At 35.3% G+C, this 17,949-nt stretch overlaps 2 protein-coding genes across 9 annotated transcripts in view; both read right to left on the bottom strand.

The window, feature by feature from the left end:
* Positions 1 to 808, bottom strand: part of LOC113070115 (drebrin-like) — a 76,235-nt gene extending 75,427 nt beyond the window's left edge. For all 7 annotated transcript variants that reach the window (XM_026243309.1, XM_026243312.1, XM_026243313.1 and 4 more), the window contains exon 1: positions 662 to 808. In XM_026243309.1, the coding sequence (XP_026099094.1) occupies positions 662 to 744 (83 nt within the window). In that variant the 5' untranslated portion in view covers positions 745 to 808. The remainder of the gene's footprint in view (positions 1 to 661) is intronic.
* A 4,248-nt stretch (positions 809 to 5,056) lies between these two features.
* Positions 5,057 to 17,499, bottom strand: LOC113070113 (AT-rich interactive domain-containing protein 5B-like). Of its 2 annotated transcripts, none has more exons than XM_026243307.1 (10): positions 17,203 to 17,499; positions 14,790 to 15,050; positions 12,802 to 12,976; positions 11,428 to 11,658; positions 10,567 to 10,682; positions 9,564 to 9,711; positions 9,352 to 9,404; positions 9,134 to 9,231; positions 8,901 to 9,042; positions 5,057 to 7,680 (listed from the first exon to the last, which is right to left on the bottom strand). In XM_026243307.1, exons 1-10 carry the CDS (start codon positions 17,221 to 17,223, stop codon positions 6,346 to 6,348), a joined length of 2,580 nt encoding a protein of 859 aa, XP_026099092.1. In that variant the 5' UTR covers positions 17,224 to 17,499; the 3' UTR covers positions 5,057 to 6,345. The 2 variants fall into 2 exon arrangements, with proteins under 2 accessions (XP_026099092.1, XP_026099093.1); XM_026243308.1 differs by lacking the exon at positions 17,203 to 17,499 and adding an exon at positions 15,594 to 15,662.
* Positions 17,500 to 17,949: the final 450 nt, after the last annotated feature.

The raw sequence follows: 17,949 nt of genomic DNA, 5'->3' as shown, positions 1-17,949 counted from the left end.
ATATTACTACTGATCCATACTTTCATTTCAGCACAAAGGGATCAGATACCTCACTGTCCTGTAGAGGGTCCACTGCCACGAGGACAACACAAAAAGCATATACACAATACAAAGAGCTCAAATACTTTGAAGCAGTAGTTATTATAACAGAGGTACTATTCCTTTCTGGTACAAAAAAAAAGGGTGTTTATGGGAGTGCATAATAAAAGGTTGACAGATTGACAGACAGCTCTTGCCTCGCCCAACTCTGTCCAGCCATGCAAATGGAAAGGAGCTCCATGAGCCATGATATACTTTAATGAATATTTAATTTTGAAAGGTGCAAATATTTGTGTTTGACAGAATCATCTGGTCATGCTTTCCAACTGGCAAATCACAAGTGCTATAGAGAAGACTCTCTTGAACTGAGCTAAGGTACAAAATTCCTTGCACAACTCTCTCGAGGTCAAAGCATGAACTGCAACCTACATTCAAAAAATGTATGAAAGTATTATGCACTATAAAAATGCCATTACCCCAAAACCATCAAATATTCAGACGCATGCATCCCATTCTGTGCACCAATCCGCATACAGGTATAATGCTAGTTGAATTATATTCTGTTAAATAACACCATACTAAATTAAAGGCGTTTGATTGAGTCTAATTTTATTTATCTTACCAGTCGGTAGCCGACGTCTCGTTAATAACGTCCTGGTAGGCTGTTATGAGGGCCAGTCTGTTCTTGCTGAGATTCACAGCCATGTTGCTGCCACTGCAATCATCCAGACCAGTGTAGCAGTGATGATGAGCGAAGCGCGAGAAGAGGAGGAGAGATGTTGCACGCTGAACAAAGAGACGCTGCTGCGCTGAGCGGTCCTAGTGTCCCTGCGTTCCTCGCGTTCTTGGGTTCAAAACAGCTATAATTGAGTGCAAGCCAAAATGGTTTAACAGGCCACATATATATATAGACAAATTAATACTTCTATTCAGAAAGGACAGACCAAAGAGTTCTATTCATCAAAGTGGCTAAAAGCATTTATAATATAATAAAACATTTTTATTTCAAATAAATGCTGCATCAAGCGTTCTGATCAGAATCTGATCAGAATTGTTATACATATCTTTATCTAAGTGAGTCAAATTTATTTGAATATCAAAAGAGTGACATTGCACTAGAGAAATGCAATAGAGCACAGGTAATAAAATATAGATGTACAGTCAAATAATTCAGTGGACCCAAAAAGATGCTGCACACTGGTGAGGAGATGAGGAGATCCCCCCTCACAATGTAAAGTGCTTTGAGTGCTTAAATATCACTATATAAATGAAATGAAATATTATTATTATCCCTCTTATCCCAGATGTCTCTGACATAAGTCTCTTATACGATTTTGCAATTAATATTTCCGTTGTATGTATGTGCACAAGAGTTGTCTGTAGGTGATGTACAGAATATGACTTTACCCCAAAACATGGTTAGCTGCCTACTTTTGATCCCTAAATGTTCCTAATGTGTCATTTAGAGATGTCATAGTAGAAATCATTGTAATTATTTGTGATTAAATGTGTGTTCAAATATACCAAGTGGAACCCACAAATATTTTAAGATATGTCAGATGCAGCATTGGGATGGCATTTGGCAATGTCTTGTTCTTCCTGCGAGTGAGTTGTAGGGCAAAGTCAAAAGTGAAAGATATCCTGTGGTGAGTAGCACATCTCCATCTCTTAAATAGTAAACATAGGTACACCTTATCCTATAGTATCCTGTACTTAACAACCTCTTAACAGCAGTGTCTTAGAGCTCCATGGATTTTGTCCAATCCCTTATCATGGCACAAGGCCAAGGTCTGCAAGTCACAGCATGGGTCAGTGTGTATTCAACTAGAGCACAGATTTCATCCATGATAAACAGACTTCCCGTAGGGTTCTTTATTTCTGTCTGAAAACAATGGCAGCATATCTAATCCCACGACCCACAAACATAAATTTTCAATTACACGAAATGTTCAGAGAGAGAGAGAGAGAGAGAGAGAGAGAGAGAGAGAGAGAGAGCAAGAAATAAGCTATAGAGCTTAGTCCTTCACCCTCCTTAAAGCCCAGCCTCCACATTAATACCCCACTGCACAAACACACACACACACATTCACCTTCCTCTGCAGTCTCATCCAATCAGGATCTCTGTGTGCCCCAGAGCTTCCCCTCCCCTTGGCTGCCTACTAAATGGGTTACCATTAATTAATTCTTCTCACTCATCTGGTCCTTGGCGTCTCCTGCTGCCTACAAAGGTAGCAATTATATTCCGTGATGATGAGGATTGTTCTTAGGAAAGACATCTGTCCAGCAGAGCCTCAGCAGGCATCCAAAAGGAGGCATGTGAGGAGAGCTTTGCCATTTAGAAATACAACTGTGAACACAACACAAGACTCTGATTTAACCGCTACAGCGAGTTTAACAACTCCAATGATTTTAGTACCAAAGCAGATTTTTTCACCCAAACACTTTCTCTTCCAAATAGACTAAAAAGTAGCAATGATGCTAATTGGATTTGGTGTTAAAGGTGCCCTGTGCTGTGACTTTTTAAACTATTTTGCTCCAAAGGAAGACAATAAAAAATAAAAATAAAAAAAAACTTGTGTTGTAAATTTTAAAACTTACTACTAAAATCAGGCAACACAAAATAAGACCTCAATGCAACATTTCATAAGACCTCAATATATCATCAGGAGCCAGGGGTATTTGTGTTGCCTGTATATGCTTCCCTTTTTTTTTTTGGACTCTGAAAGTAATGGATGACTTTTCTTTTATAAATCACTAAGGTCTGCGGTTTCAGCTAAAAATTTTTTTACTGTTCTGCTGAAGAAAAGTCACCTATATTTTGAATGGTCTAACAGTGAACTATCCCTTTAATTTAATTTAGTTTGATTAATGTTTGGACATTTTACTACCTCTCTTATTCAGTCATTTCATCCAGTAATTTGAATGTTAAAATATTGTTTTCAATAGCTAACTTCACCTGACACATTCACATACACGCTTTGATTATATTTCCAAATTAGAAAATCATTAACGTAAAAATAGAATATTAGAAACACAGCTTCCCCATTCATGAAATGACAATAATTTGTGCAGCAGTGGCAATAGAGTGCTGATATACAATTCAATTAGAATTATTTAAAAGTTTTCATCAACCATATCTGCAAGTTATATTGATAACACAGTAAGTGACTGTCTGAGTGAGTCATTATATGCAATATTCAATTCAAGTTTATATGTATAGTGCTTTTTATTATACAAATCATTGCAAAACAAATTTACAGAAAATTAAGTTTCTATAATATTTAGTACTAGCTTATAGACTGTCAGTTTATGTGCATATGACAGGAATTTTCAGAAAAATTAATACAAGACGTAGTCAGCCAGTGAACATTATTAATAGCAATTATTATATAATGCACTCACACTTTTAGCAATATTTGTTAGTTCTGTTTGTTGATTCAGGGTTAGCATCATCTGGGGTCCTCTGAGGGGTTTGCATCATCTCTTCTCAGGTGTTCTGGATCCAAACTGGAGATTGTGTAAATCCTAGTTACCACGGGATGTAAATCTCGTGGCAAAACATAGAAACAAATAGAGAAATAATTAGCTTAGCTGCTGTTCCAATAAAGTAAAATTAATTAGTTTAACCCAAGCTACAGAATAATAATGCGCATTTGATTAGATACAACTGCAGTGACTATGAGATGCTTTATTCGAATGCTTGGCAAAGAGTTGTGTTTTTAATCTAGATTTAAACAGAGATAGTGTGTCTGCAAAAGGCTTGCAACACCTTTAAAGTTTAAAAATTATTTGTATATATAATATACAGAATATATTTAACACAAACAAGCACACACTCCTGTCTCCTAACAAGGGGTAAAACAGATGTCTAGAAAATAGATTTTTGTAAAATACAACATCAAAATAATTGTTTAATTAAATTTAGCAATAAAAACATTGAGCACTTGAAGTAGCCTTCAAGTCTTTGTGCAGTACTTCCGTGTTCGCAGTAAAGTTTCGATTTCATATATTTGAAAATAATTAGTAAGATGAAAGATGGCTTTAAAGGGTTAAAGAATCATAGCAGTTCTGTGAAAATACAATCCACATACCAGACATATGAATATGAGACCCATGGTGAGCCTTTTAAGTTAAAACAAAGAATCTGACCAGTGAAAAGACCCGTGATTCGGGTCCAAAAAAAGAAAAAAAGAAGTAGTAGAGGAACTGTCTGATTTATTCAGTTGTACAACAAAAATCCTCTTATGAAAGACTTTGTTCAGTGTTGTCTTGTCTGAAGCATTTACTGGAAACTGCTGACCTAACTTTTTCACAAGTAGAGATCTATGAGCAATATTGCTATCTTCTCTGCTTTGTTTGGACTGATGATCAATTTTGACTAGTTTGTTTGGTCTAGGAATGTATATTAACTTCTTTGTTGTGAATGTTGGTAAGAAAATGTTAATGTTTAAGCCTGTTTTGAAGTTAGTAAGAGGTTGTTGAATGACCTTGTAAACATAAGATGATATCGCTCCCTGGTGGCCACAGACTGCTGAAACAACAGCCAGTGTGGCTAAGAGCGCCTTCTTCCTTTACGAAAATAACCATGACAGCCACAGTTACAGCAGTTTGTTACTACCATAAAAACTTCTGGTTTATTACATTAAATAACATAGCTTCAAACCCTGTTTTTATACAGTCTACGCTTCAAACACTAAAGATAACAATTTATGATTTTACAGTAGCTATTGTGGTCACTCTTTAGTTTGGTGACCAATTCTCACTATTAAAAAAAAATCACTTTTTCCTCAAACTCCTAATTTGATCAGGTACGGGGTAGGAATAAGGGATCTATAATGCAGAATAATTTGTGCTTTAGAAGTACTAATAAACAGTCAATATATTGATAATTTGTATGCTAACAAGCAAAATTTATTAGTATAGTGAGAATTTGTCCCTAAAGTATTCCTGATATGTTTCAACAGTGTGATAAGTGTAAGAAGCTTTGAGGTATTTTAACATTTACTTCAGCAAAATATAACAATGTAAGTATATATATTTTATTATAAATATTCAGTGTTTAAACATGTCTGCAATGACGCTCTGTCACAGAGACAATGCCCCATTAGCAAAAGCATGCAAAATAAGGGAAAAATATTTTGGTGGTATTACAACAGTTTATACATTGATATTAAATAGAGATTATCATTCTGTTTGGCTGACTTTCAAGTAAATTAAATGAAAATAATAATAATAATAATAGTAATAATTAAATACGACCAATAGATTAATAAAGAATGATCATACAAATGTTTTACACAAGAAATTAATTACTGTTCATTATAGCAAACTGAGTGTAAATTATGAAAATATAATCTGTCTTCTGTAAACCTGTGAAATACATTGCATTTAAGAGAAGTCAGTCTAAAAGAAGGAGTGAAAAGCAATTTAAGTTATCCATTTTCTAACAGGCGGCTCTAAATCAGTTTCTTTGTAAACACACATCGATGACACGTCTATAAATGGTCACAAATAGTAATTACCTACAATATTTTTGCATTGGGTCCCAAAATATGCATACTATTTGCACAATACAGTACATTTGTTTTCAAATGAGTAGCTATGAAAAACATGATAAAATCCAGCACAGAGGTCTTATGGTGTTTTTTTCTTAAATAGCGGAGTTCAACAAATACACACAAAGAGGAGAGAAAAAAAAGAAAAGAAAAAAAATTCACACTGCCAAAGTCCAATAAAGTAGAACTGAGATAAAGGAGTAAAACAGATAGATAAGAAAAAAAAGAGTATGACCTACACCCACAAAAAAGACACTGCTTTCATCAAAGTATCATTTATAAACAAAGCATAGAAAAAATACAGTAGCAGACCAAATTTTCTGCAATGATGTTACAAAACATTTTTGATATCTGGATCCAACAGTAACCAGACTCAGAATCTGTGTCCTTGTTTTTCTTAAATACATGTATTTAAAAAGAAGAAAAGAAATCAAATGCTCCATGAGTCATTTGAGTCATGTGTCCTTTATTGGCTGGCCATTTGATGATCCACTAACTACAGCACGTTTCAACTTAAAAGTACTAAAATATAGACTAATCAAGTTCAAGGCACCTTATCTTTGGTAGAACCATGGCCACCTGTATCAGTTCAAAGTTGAGTAGTGTTTTAAAAGCAGGTATTTAGCAGATAGCAATGCATCTGCAAAACTGTCTCTTTGATCATTCATAATACAAACTTGTCCACAGGGAAGGCAGAGCAGAAAGGAGTGATAAAGTACGCAAGCGTTAGTAATGTTCTCATGTCTGCATGCTAACAGCTTGATGGCTTTGAAAGGAGGGAACTAGAGAGTACTCTGAGAGAGGAAACTGTGCCCGACTCTTTGATGTCATCAGTAGGTACACGCTGTGAGTAGAGGTCACTGTTTGGTTGAGGTTCTAGATCTGGATCTAGAGATCCACTCTCTGATTCTTTTTTAACTGTCACTTCGATTGCACTGGTCTTCTCTTCCCCTTGTTTCAGGTGATAAATACTAGGTAAAGTGTCTGGGGAAGCAGCAATACTGGAGGGCTTTTCAGGGGGGACATCCAATTTGGGCACTAAGGTGAAACAAGTTGCCTCAGGAAGAGTCAAAGCCACATTGGTCCTGTCCTGAACTAAAGCTCTGGCCCTGCTGGGCGAGCTAAGATCAGCTGGCTCATCTTGGTTCAAAGGCACCAGAAGGGACGTGCCTTTCCACTTCAGAGATACTCCGAGATCCTCAGCTTCCATCTTTGGCCTTTTGGTCATTAACTGGTCACCCCGACTCTGCAGTTCCGTGAGCTCCATGTCTCCAACAGACCTCTTGGTAATGGCTCGCTTGCTCAGGTTCAGTGGTAGGGATTGGTCTTGAGGAATAATGCCATTGGGTTGGGAGGTCTTGTTGAGATCCTGAGCCAGAACTTCAGAAAGACGCTTGGTGAAGGTGTTCATGTGTGCTGAGCCAAGACGGGAGCGCATCAGTTGACGCAGCTGCAGACTACAGCCAATGTCCAGTGGGAGGATCCTAAGAGGGGGCAGGGGAGCTCTAGTCATGGCGAGTCCTCCGTTCTGGGATGAGGGATCCAAACTACACCCTGAACACTGGTGCTGGGGACTCTCAGGAGTCTCAGGCGTACCGACTTTGGGCTGATGCACCATAATTGTCTGGTGAGGTGTGGAAGAATCTTGAGGAGTAACCTCATGAGTACTCACTCCATTAAGACCCAGACGGGCTCGGAAGAGGTCCAAAGGACACAGTCCTTTAGTAGGACTGAATCCTTCCAAGGAACCACCTGCCAGCAATTTGCAAGGAACTGACAGAAAGGAAGGAGCTTGAGGTTGTATAGTCTCCACCTTCACATCTCGCCCCAACATAGATGGATGGGGCACCGGTGTAGAGGATACGAGAGACAGACCTTGGCCATGAGGATGGTTGGTGAGCTTTAGCTCTTGAAAAATATTCAATGGCTGGACAATCTCTTGATGGGGTCTAGCTGGTTTCTCTAAGGGAGGTTTGGGGTGCAAGGGTGGTCTTCCAACTCTGCCTTTGGACAGAACTTTGGCATTGCGTTTTCCAGGTGGTCTTCCTCTTTTACGTACAACAACAGCACCATCTTGTGGTGAAGCCTGAAAAAGTAGCACAGAAAACATAAAATAAACTTAATTTTCAATGTATTTTAACACAATAAAATTGGCAATGCTTTCCATATATAGTAAAATCTAATATGATAGGTTGCAGTGGTGGGCCTTGAGGGCCAGCAAGGTCTTATCTGCCAGAAAAAACACTATCAGAATCACTGACTTTAAATATATTAAAACTTTCCATGAATGTTAATTAAATTATTCCCAATCGTCTATTCTCTTAATTTCATAGCTTTTCTCTTCGTTGCACTGCTTCCAATAGTTTATCTTTGTATTACAACTTTTATCCAATCATATTTCAGCAATCATGTGTTGCCATGGTCAAAGAAATCTGCCTTGAGGCCTCCAGAGTCAATAGTGCAGCTGCCTGTAGCTTTAAATAAATGGCAATTAAATCGTAGCTTTAACCAAATCAGATTTTGAGTTGGCGAAACCGGGGCCATCCAGGCATCCAGTAACATCGTAATTTTAACATCCTTTGGATGTTCAGAGTGCGTACTAGTAGTCAGAGCTAGCAAGCAGCACACTGTAAATAATTGTGGTTGTTTTCATTGTATTAATACTGAATTAACTAGATCAACTTTAAAACACGTTATCACCCTGTTTGATTTATAACAATGTTATTTGCAAGGTATAAATACGATTGAGTTGATAATTTTTTTTTTGTCATTCTATTAGGTTAATGTGATGCTTCAGCTTAGAAATTATGTATGTGGTGTGGACATGACTGCAGTGTAAATAGATTTGTTGAATGATGTTAACTGGGTTTCTTGCTTTAGTAATGCCATTCAATCTCGTTACATGGGATACCTATCTGTGATGGAATGCCATGTTCTACTGCATTTTTGTATAATACTGATGGTTTCTATAGCCGTGGTGTCATGATGGTATTGAAAAGTCGATTCATTCAGGTAGAACACCAGTGATGGCCTAGACTGATTACACTAAATCTGAGTAATAGTGTGCGGCTATTTTTATCAGTCCTGACATCAAACCTTTCTTAAAGTTTTGTTTGAGATTGCTGCACAAATATTTAAATATTTTTTCTACAGCAGTGTGGCATAATGTATATCAGATAAATGACACATATGAACAAAGCAAACTGTGATTTGTCACATCACATGTCAGTCAGAGTACTTGCATGCAATGAACCAAAAGGATCAGTATTTCTCTTTTCTTGTGCTACAGTTAAGTAAAATCCTTACCTGGGTGGTAATTGCATTCTTTTGGGGGCTGTTTGACACCCCTCTGCCCCGCACAGTCTTTGCGATGATAGTGGGTGAGATAAATGGCTTGGCAAGTTCTGTGTTTTCTCCCCTTATATGCAGTTCATAAGGGAGCATCAGCCTAGAATTGATTGACAGAGAAAATGATAAATCAGTTAGCCCTTTGATATAGCAGGAAAGAACGGTTGCTGTAATCAGAGCCTCAAAGTCACCTTTCATAATGCCGCCTGGTGCAGGTGGCAGCGCTGGTGCTGCCTGGGCTTCCACCCAACTCATTGTACACAGTCTTCCACAAACGACGCGATGTCACCTGCAGGTGATGGGGAAGACAATTACTCCCACTTACACTGCTGAGATCACTTTCATTCTGTTATGATGGATTACAGCTAACTCAGCAGGGCCAAGTAATGAAACGACATGATAAACTTACCCTCTCATAGCCCCCCAGCCTTTTTACAACTGAATACATGAGGAAGAGGTCAACTGTAGACAAATAGTAAGACAGCTTGGTTATTTAGTTAAGTTAGAAATTTTTACAACCTAGTTAAGTAAAAAAAAAAAAATCCATAGAAGTGATTCTAGTAAGTGATTGGTGCTCAGTTTCAGCTAAATTTCCACATACAAAAGCAGTCATATACATACTCTTTTTGAAACCCAGGTTGGGAACTTTGCTTATAGGGGAACCCTTGCGCTCCATAAAGAAAAACAGCTGATCCAGGAAGAGCTGCTCCTCTGGATGTGGGAGCCAGTTCCCATCCCAATGGAACTCCACACTGCCCATCACGTTCTCCTACGGGAATAAGTTAAAACACATTAGAAGGTCTTTCTTTTAATAACTGCTAAATAGGAACATTAAGGTACAGTCACGTTAGAAAAAAAGTCCATTGTATATTGTCAGTATTGTAGCGATATATGAAGCACAATTCCTTCCATTCAAACCAAGCAGCTTTCTGTTGGTCAATGCAGTGAATTAATGTGTCCAACTTGAAGCCATTGGGAAATATTTTACTTTAATGCAAAATTCCAAACAGAATGGATTTCTATTGAAATTAGTCAAAATCACATCAAAGATTTAGAAAATTTGCTGAACAACGGCAATCCCATTGAACACTTTAATAGACAATGCATAAACTTTTCAATAGATAGACTTACCATAAGCATGAATTTTGTTAAGCTATGGTATATACTTGTGTAGAGGCCACAGGCAATTGTAATTTTAACTTTTAAAATGATACTACCAAGCAAGCAGGGCTGTTTTGGCAATGTTATTTTAATGGTATATGCTTGTATTTATACATTTAAATATATATTATATATTTTAAAACGTACAAAAATAGAAATTTGTTTTCATGGAAGTAGCTGTTTGTTTTACTGGAACTAGTTAGCCTTGTTCCTTTTCTGTTTTTCTGGTCCCTTCAATATAATATAATGTGCATGATTATGACAAAAGAAAGTGGCAGTAAAGACACAAATGGTGTGAAAGGAAGTCAAGACATCTAAGTTAAACAAAACAGGAAGCACACAGTGACGTCACAGTACACTTTTCCCCATTTGATCAAAATCTTAAAACATCCTGTTTATACATCAGAATTGTATTCCATAAAGATGCCTGTAGATCTAATTGTGTTGTAAATCCACAGCATACCTTCATCCTTTCCATCCATGACTCTGATAAATGGTTATTGTTTTGCTGATCACCACCTTTGCAATCACTGCCCTTTCTTTTACGAGGTCGCCCCTTCAGACTGAGAGAGGAGCATCCTGGGACAGAAACGTATAGCATCCTTAGGGCAACCGTACTCCACTTTTTACTCATGCCTTTTGTAATATAATTTTACAAATAGTCTAAGGTCTCATAGTGTGGTGATTATTTAAGTACAATGAATGCAACCAAAAAAGCAAACATTTCGAGCATTTAGTTGAGTTAAAATTAAATTCAAAGAATATACACTACATATGGGAGTTGTCACAATACCAACATTTTTAAATAAATACAACCAAAAGTAAAATTACACTTTTCTCAATGCCAGAAACAAGGTATTAAACACACTATTGAAAACACTTATTTTTAGTCAAATATTAATATAAATGAATTCTAATAAAAATATCACCTAGCCTTTAAGTATTTCTCAATTAAGTAAATACTCCTTCAATTATTTTATGCAATTATTCAACTTAAGGTAAATAAAATAAATAAAAATCAAGTAATGAACAGCTAAAAACAACACAGGTCTTTAACAAATAAAATAGTCTACTAAAGAAAACTTCTATCACGACTTTAAGGTTTTCTATCAACATAAGTTGAGTGATATTACTTAAGGTAACATGAAGTGACATTACTTGCCTAAATTCTGGACCCTGTGTACACTGTATTGTAACACTCAAATTATATATATTAGTCATTTTGAATGTCTTTTATATAATTAATACATGTTTGCCAACTGAATTAGCCTGCCAAATCACAAAAAAGTTTATAGTCACAATCCAGCAAGAGTGTAGTACTCACCAAGCTGTGTCAGAATGCTAGCATTGCTCTCTAGAGTAGGGTGGTTGAAAGTATCCCGGCAGTAAAGGACTCGTGTGTTGTGAAGGGACACTTTTATCCCTCCTAGAGCCAGCAGGTGAGGGTCTTGCAGACTAGGGGAGCTAGCCTGATCTGGGACACGTCTTTGAAGGGAACGAAAGCGGCAGTACTGGGGATAACTGAGAACCTTCACCTTCTGCTGTAATGTATCATCTGCAAGAGAAAACAAAACAAAACAAAAGTGTCAGTATATAAATTTAGGAACAATTTATTAACTGTAAAATAATGATCATCGGCATCAGATCAGCTGTCATGCACTAGTGCAGATTAAATGAATAATGACTATATATTGAAATACCATGAAAATATAGCCCTTACAATCTCCGGGCTCAGACTTTAGGGTTGTTACATTTGCTAAATACTTTTAACTATAAACAAGGAAATGTTATGTAAGCTGGACCGCATGGAATGTCAAGTAGTGCTCTGGCCTTGCAATAAAATCCTTTCCTTTTTAAAATGTATTTAAAAAATGATAAAACTTATTTCTCTCTCTGGATATCTCACAAAACCTCTGCAGTTCCATCATGAACCGCTAGGGGCACGGAGATATCAGGACAGGAAAACTGATCAAATGCTGCTTTCAAGCTTGATTTACACCTTTGGTTCCTAGATGCTTCTTACTCCAATGTGATGTGTTTAGTTGAGTTCAATAGACACAATAGGCATTTTTTATTCACACTATTCACACCTAACAAAAGCGCTTAAACAGTATAGTTTATAAGAAGATAAGGCAAGATGTTCTTTGTCTGAATCAGTAAGTACTTTTACATGGAGCACTTTATTTTTTTTATAATCAGTTTTAAAGTCCAGTCTGAATGAAAATGCTCAATGTAAACACCTCATTCAGAATAAAAATGCCTAAACCATTTGAAATTTCAATCAGGATGAGTAGAGTGGGATAAACCTTCGGATTCATCAGTCGGAATCATTTTAATCATTAATTGAAATAAAGCTGAAATAGAACTTTTTTTTTTTAATTATAACAAAATGTTGTAACTAACTGACACAGGTTTAAGCCGAAGTACTAAAATGACTAAAAATTTAAACAAGTCAAGTAACCTTTATTTGTACAGTGCTTTATACAATATTGGTTGTGTCGAAACAGCTTTACAGTGTTAAACAGAAAAAATAGTTTGTAAATAATGCAAGACATCAACAGTCATTTTTCCAGCTAAAGTAAAAATAATTCAATATATAAAGCTAAAGAAAAATACTAGATTAAAAACTATTATAGTAGTATGTAAATAATTTGAATAATTCACACACACATTTCAGGATTTTTCATCAATTTCTCACCCTCCCTATTCGTTTTTCCTTCCTGTGGATAAGTAGCATCTTGTGACCCATCAGACTTCACAGAGCCATGAATGTTTTGACTGCTATTCTTCCACTGTGGCGGTTCCTGACAAGTCCACTTCACCAGATCCTCCACTCTGACCACAATCTTTTTTGATACAGCGAGGACTTCATCCTGCATGCAGAAACACATATAAACACCAAGCAAATGTCTATAAAACCAAACTACAAATCTAACACATCCATTAGCTTACAGACAGGACCAGGTTTAGCTTAATGGCCTGATATATTTTAACAACTTAAGTGAATACTAGAGAGAAGCCTCTCCCCTTTTCCCATGTTATACTAGATAACAATAGGACACTGGTCACCTCAGGCAAAAACAACCAACTCAAACGTTTTTGCTTTCTTAAAAAAAGGGGGTAAAAGCCCAGCTGACATTTAGATGCTTATCTTTGCAACATTGTCACATTCAACCATTTACAATTGTAACTGAAAAGCTTTAGGTTATCTCTTAGTCATTTATTTTGCTATAAAAAGGGATATTGTTCTAAACAGATTATTAATAAGTACGTTGAGGTTTTGTTTAAAATGCTTTTCTAGTTTAGGCATGGCTACTTCATACTGCAAAAGGATTTCAATTTCAAATTATAGTATCTGAAGGGAGTCTTTATACTTTTGGTCAGCATATGGCTAACAAACTATAAAAGTGCTAGTTTCATTACTAATTCAAGCAATCTTCAACATTCTACAGTATGACTGAAGTAACAAATCCTTTTACTAGTTAACAGTACATTTAACAGCAGTTTTTAATTTGAAAACAGAAAAAGGGATGGGGTTTTACATTCTCCCTTTTGTGTGTCATGCTCAGGCCATGTTCAAGAGACAATACACAGTGTGTATGTAAAACATAAGAAATGCAGTGCTGTGCATGTGTCCTGACATTGTTATTACATTATTACATAAATTAAATATATTACAGATAAATAAAAACTTTTCTGTATGTATTTTGCATTATTTATTAATTATTATTATTACCTATTTATATTTTAGCATGTCTAAAATAACACTAAACTATTATGTTCTTGCCAAGAAAATAGCCTTTGGTAATAACTATTATAACAATAACAACATCAATGTTGAAAACAGTTTTTGCTGCTTAATATTTTTTTATTATGAATAAAAAGTTTAAAATGGCAAAATGTATTTCAAATGTAAATCTTTTGGGACATTAAAGAGGCCTTCACCGTCATTTTTTGACCAATGTAATGTGCGCATATCATAGTTTTCACAGAAAAATATTAAGCAGAAAAACATTTAACATTAATAATAATTAATGAAATTAAAAGAAATTATCCTTGAAGCATCATGTGACACTAAATGAAGACTCAAGTAATGGCTGCTGAAACTCCAGCATTGCCACAACAGGAATAAATAATATTTATTTGTCTACTAAAACAGAAAACAGTTTTATAAGTTGTAAAAATGTGTCACAATAATAGTTTTTACTCTTATTTTTCATCAAATCAATGCAGCCTTAATGAGCATTTGAGACTCATTTTAAAAACATTCAAAATTGTTAATTATTCCAAACTTTTTTGTATTCCAAACTCTATTGTGGTACTGACCTTACATACACTGCCCTCATAAAATAACTAATCAAATTAATTGAGTTTCTTTAAGATTATTTGAATCTCCATAAACATTTTGCTTTATTTATGAATTTGTGTTACTATTTGTTTTTAATTCTTTTATTTATTTTTTTTATTAACACACAACTGAAAAATTGGTTAAACTATTAATATATATATATTTATTTATCTATAAGCAACAATGGCTATATTCATGACAATATTAACTGTTATATAAAATGGTGTGTATATCTACATTCAAGATGGTAACATACAGTAATCTGGTGCTCAAGGATGGATCTATGCACTATTTTCCTTTAATCAAAGATTATTTATGTTGCTTTTCCCATCTCTCACCTCTCCATGCTCTACTGCTCTGCCCTTCGGGGTGTCCTCAGGTAAGAAGTAGAGTCTAGAACTGGCCAGCAGGCAGTGTTGTGTCTGATCTTCCCAAAGCAATGTGACCTCTGCTATACACACTGGCTCCTGAGGGCCACAGCGCATGAAGTAGAACTCACCAAGCTTCCAAACCTGCGTTGGACCCCCAGATGCTTGCTTGCAACCCACTGACTTATAAAAGGCAAAAGACCCTCGAAGGCAGCTGGGTGCACCTAACCACTGTTTAAGACAAGAGCAAATATGTTAGAAAATGAACGTTTGTATGCACATATGAAAACACCCACATGTGGCTTTTTTTTACAGCTGTGTGAGAAAATGACACATTTGCTTAGAATATCTTCAACAATACTGAGCCAGAGCACAATAATTACAGGTTACACAAGTTCACAAGCATTAAAACCAGTCCATGGTTAAAAAACAACTTATCAATTCATATAGTTGACTTGGAATTTGCTCCTGTGCAGGTATTGTAAGCAAATAGAAATTCTGTCATTACACAAACACTTAATAACAGTCAAAGCTCTAGAAAAAAAAAACGTATGCATACGAACTATGAAGAACAAATACACACATGCAAACACTTTTCACATGATTCAAATTATCTGTCTAAGCACTAAGCATTGCAGTCTTCTCAAACCAGCTGAGTAGGAAAATAATATGTCTTTTATCAGTGGTTTTGCTCAAATCTAAGGCAAAAATTTCCCAAAACACAATATACAGTAGGGGCAAATTACACAGGAACCAATCATTCACATAACCTACTCAGAATTGCTTGGTCCTCATTGGTTTCCATGGTTGAAAACACATTCCAACGTATTAATCTACTTGGGAATGGCCTAATAGCAGTGGAAAAAAAGCATAAAGATTTTTTGTTTGTTTTTGGAGTTATGGAAATTAAACAAAGGTTCTACAGTGATGGTGACAAAATGTGGTTTGCTGTTATCAAACATAAAAACTAATTATAACCAGCTAAAATGGACAATAAATAAAGCCTTCACTGAATATTACACCCAAAATCATTTCTATAATTTTAAATTATAATTATGTATATAAATATTTAATAAAGATATTTAAAGAAACATGTATATACAGATGAAGACTGACTTATTTCAAACATACCATAGATAATTCAGTTTATACAAATAAATATTTTGCTTGAAAGCATGAATGTATAATACTGTGGTTTAATATATTATTTTACATTATTTTAATAACATAAACATTCTTAAAACTAGTAGTATTATTGTTGTTTTAATGTCTTATTAAAATATAATGATACTGTAGTAGCATACTAAAATAGCTCAAAGTAAACAATAAATCTCAAAACAAAAAAATAATATTTATTAGTATGCAAAAGAAAATACGTCATTTTAAACTTACTGACGACAGAAATTGTTTATATTTAATAAACAATCATTCATATTACACTGAAAAACAACATCCTCAATCCGGGTGCTTTGTAAGGCTTAATAATACTGGTATTCATTCAATACGCGCAATAACATTTTAGGTAACTTCCTACTGCCACATACATAAAAGTCTCATAGGCTATCATTTCAAAAATGTACAACAATAGCCTAGCATTTCTAGCCAACACAAAAAATTTCATATTTATTTTAAAAGCCACCAAACAACTAAACAATATCACGTTATACTGACTCAACACAACATTGTAAATATAATATTACAGCTTATATTAAGACAAAATAACTTGAGCATGATTAAAAAACTTCGTAGTCTCAAAGAAAATCAGCAGCCAGCTGCACAAAGTTTACCTCTTCCTACAAGTTTCATTACCACGTCATTTTAAAATCATGCTTAATATTCGCAAGATTTTATCGGAAAATGTGTCGACATAAAAATAAGTTTAGAAAAAAAATACAGCTTTCCCTTTAAAATCGCGAACTAGATTCATATAGTTTTTAATAAAAAAATAAATAAAACAAAATCAGTCTGGCAAATGTGAAATGTGGGGGTGGGGGGCAAGAGGGAGAATCTAGGTAGTCAACACGACACACAAAGAAATTAATCATTAACGAAAAAATCGAAATATCAAAAACACACGTTCTTAATATAACAATGCATTTTTATACAAAAGCAATACAGCATCGAGGAAATTTCAAATACATTTATAAACAAATAAAAGTTTCTCATCTAAATACGAGACAACATTTTCAAATCTTCGTTGGCTTGATTGGATAGGAATCAATTCGGTATTTTACCGAACTTCAAATATTACGACGTGTCGAGGGCGCATCGATTAACAAATAAGGATTTTAATTTAAAAAAACAAAGAAGCATATTTCAAGCTCGCTCGGCGACCGCCTCGAGCTGCAACAAAGTAACAATTTAAAGTTGTAATTCAGTTTACCTGTATCGTACTCAGCTCCATTGCAACTCAGCATTCCCCTATCCCTCTCGATGCCCCCTATCAAGTTACACAGCCGGGTACTAACAGCAGCACCGGCACACACATAAATGTGGCTGAAGAAAAGCTTGTGCTTTTTTGTGAAAATAGGGCAGGATCTAGGTGTGGCTTAACTCCATTTGCCAAAAGAACTTTAATATATGTAGTACATTGTACATACAATTTCTTGTGGAAACACGCTCGCTGTTTAATTTAACCCAATGTCTAACAACGATCATTAAATACAACACAATTTCAACATGGAGCCCTGGAATCAGCATTTCAAGACAAAATCTAGATCTACAGTACAGAGCATGCGTGTTGATTTTTAATGAAATAGCTCATTAGTGAATGCATAAAACAAATAGTGAATACCTAAAGATTTACATTACTAGTGTGACGTGAAATATTTATATTTTTTAGAGTTATTTGTTGATTTATTTTACAATATGTTTGATCTATTATATACATGCAGGAGATTTCCTCTAAAATATACATGTTCCCAATGTAAACACTCGTCTTGTTGGCCTGCACAGTCGTTTCCTGGATCAATAAGATGAGTCCGTTTTTAAAAGTAAAAATATATATTAAAATATTTATTTAATAAGCAATATAAAATTCATATATTTAGTTCTCCAGCAGGGGGAGTGTGCACGTGATCACTTCCACGAGACAATGGCTGTGACATTTTATTTTTCCTGCTCTTGCTGA

Source organism: Carassius auratus, unplaced genomic scaffold (genome assembly GCF_003368295.1).
Source record: "Carassius auratus strain Wakin unplaced genomic scaffold, ASM336829v1 scaf_tig00002951, whole genome shotgun sequence".
NCBI lineage: Eukaryota > Metazoa > Chordata > Actinopteri > Cypriniformes > Cyprinidae > Carassius > Carassius auratus.
This window is presented reverse-complemented; position numbering and strand designations above follow the sequence as displayed.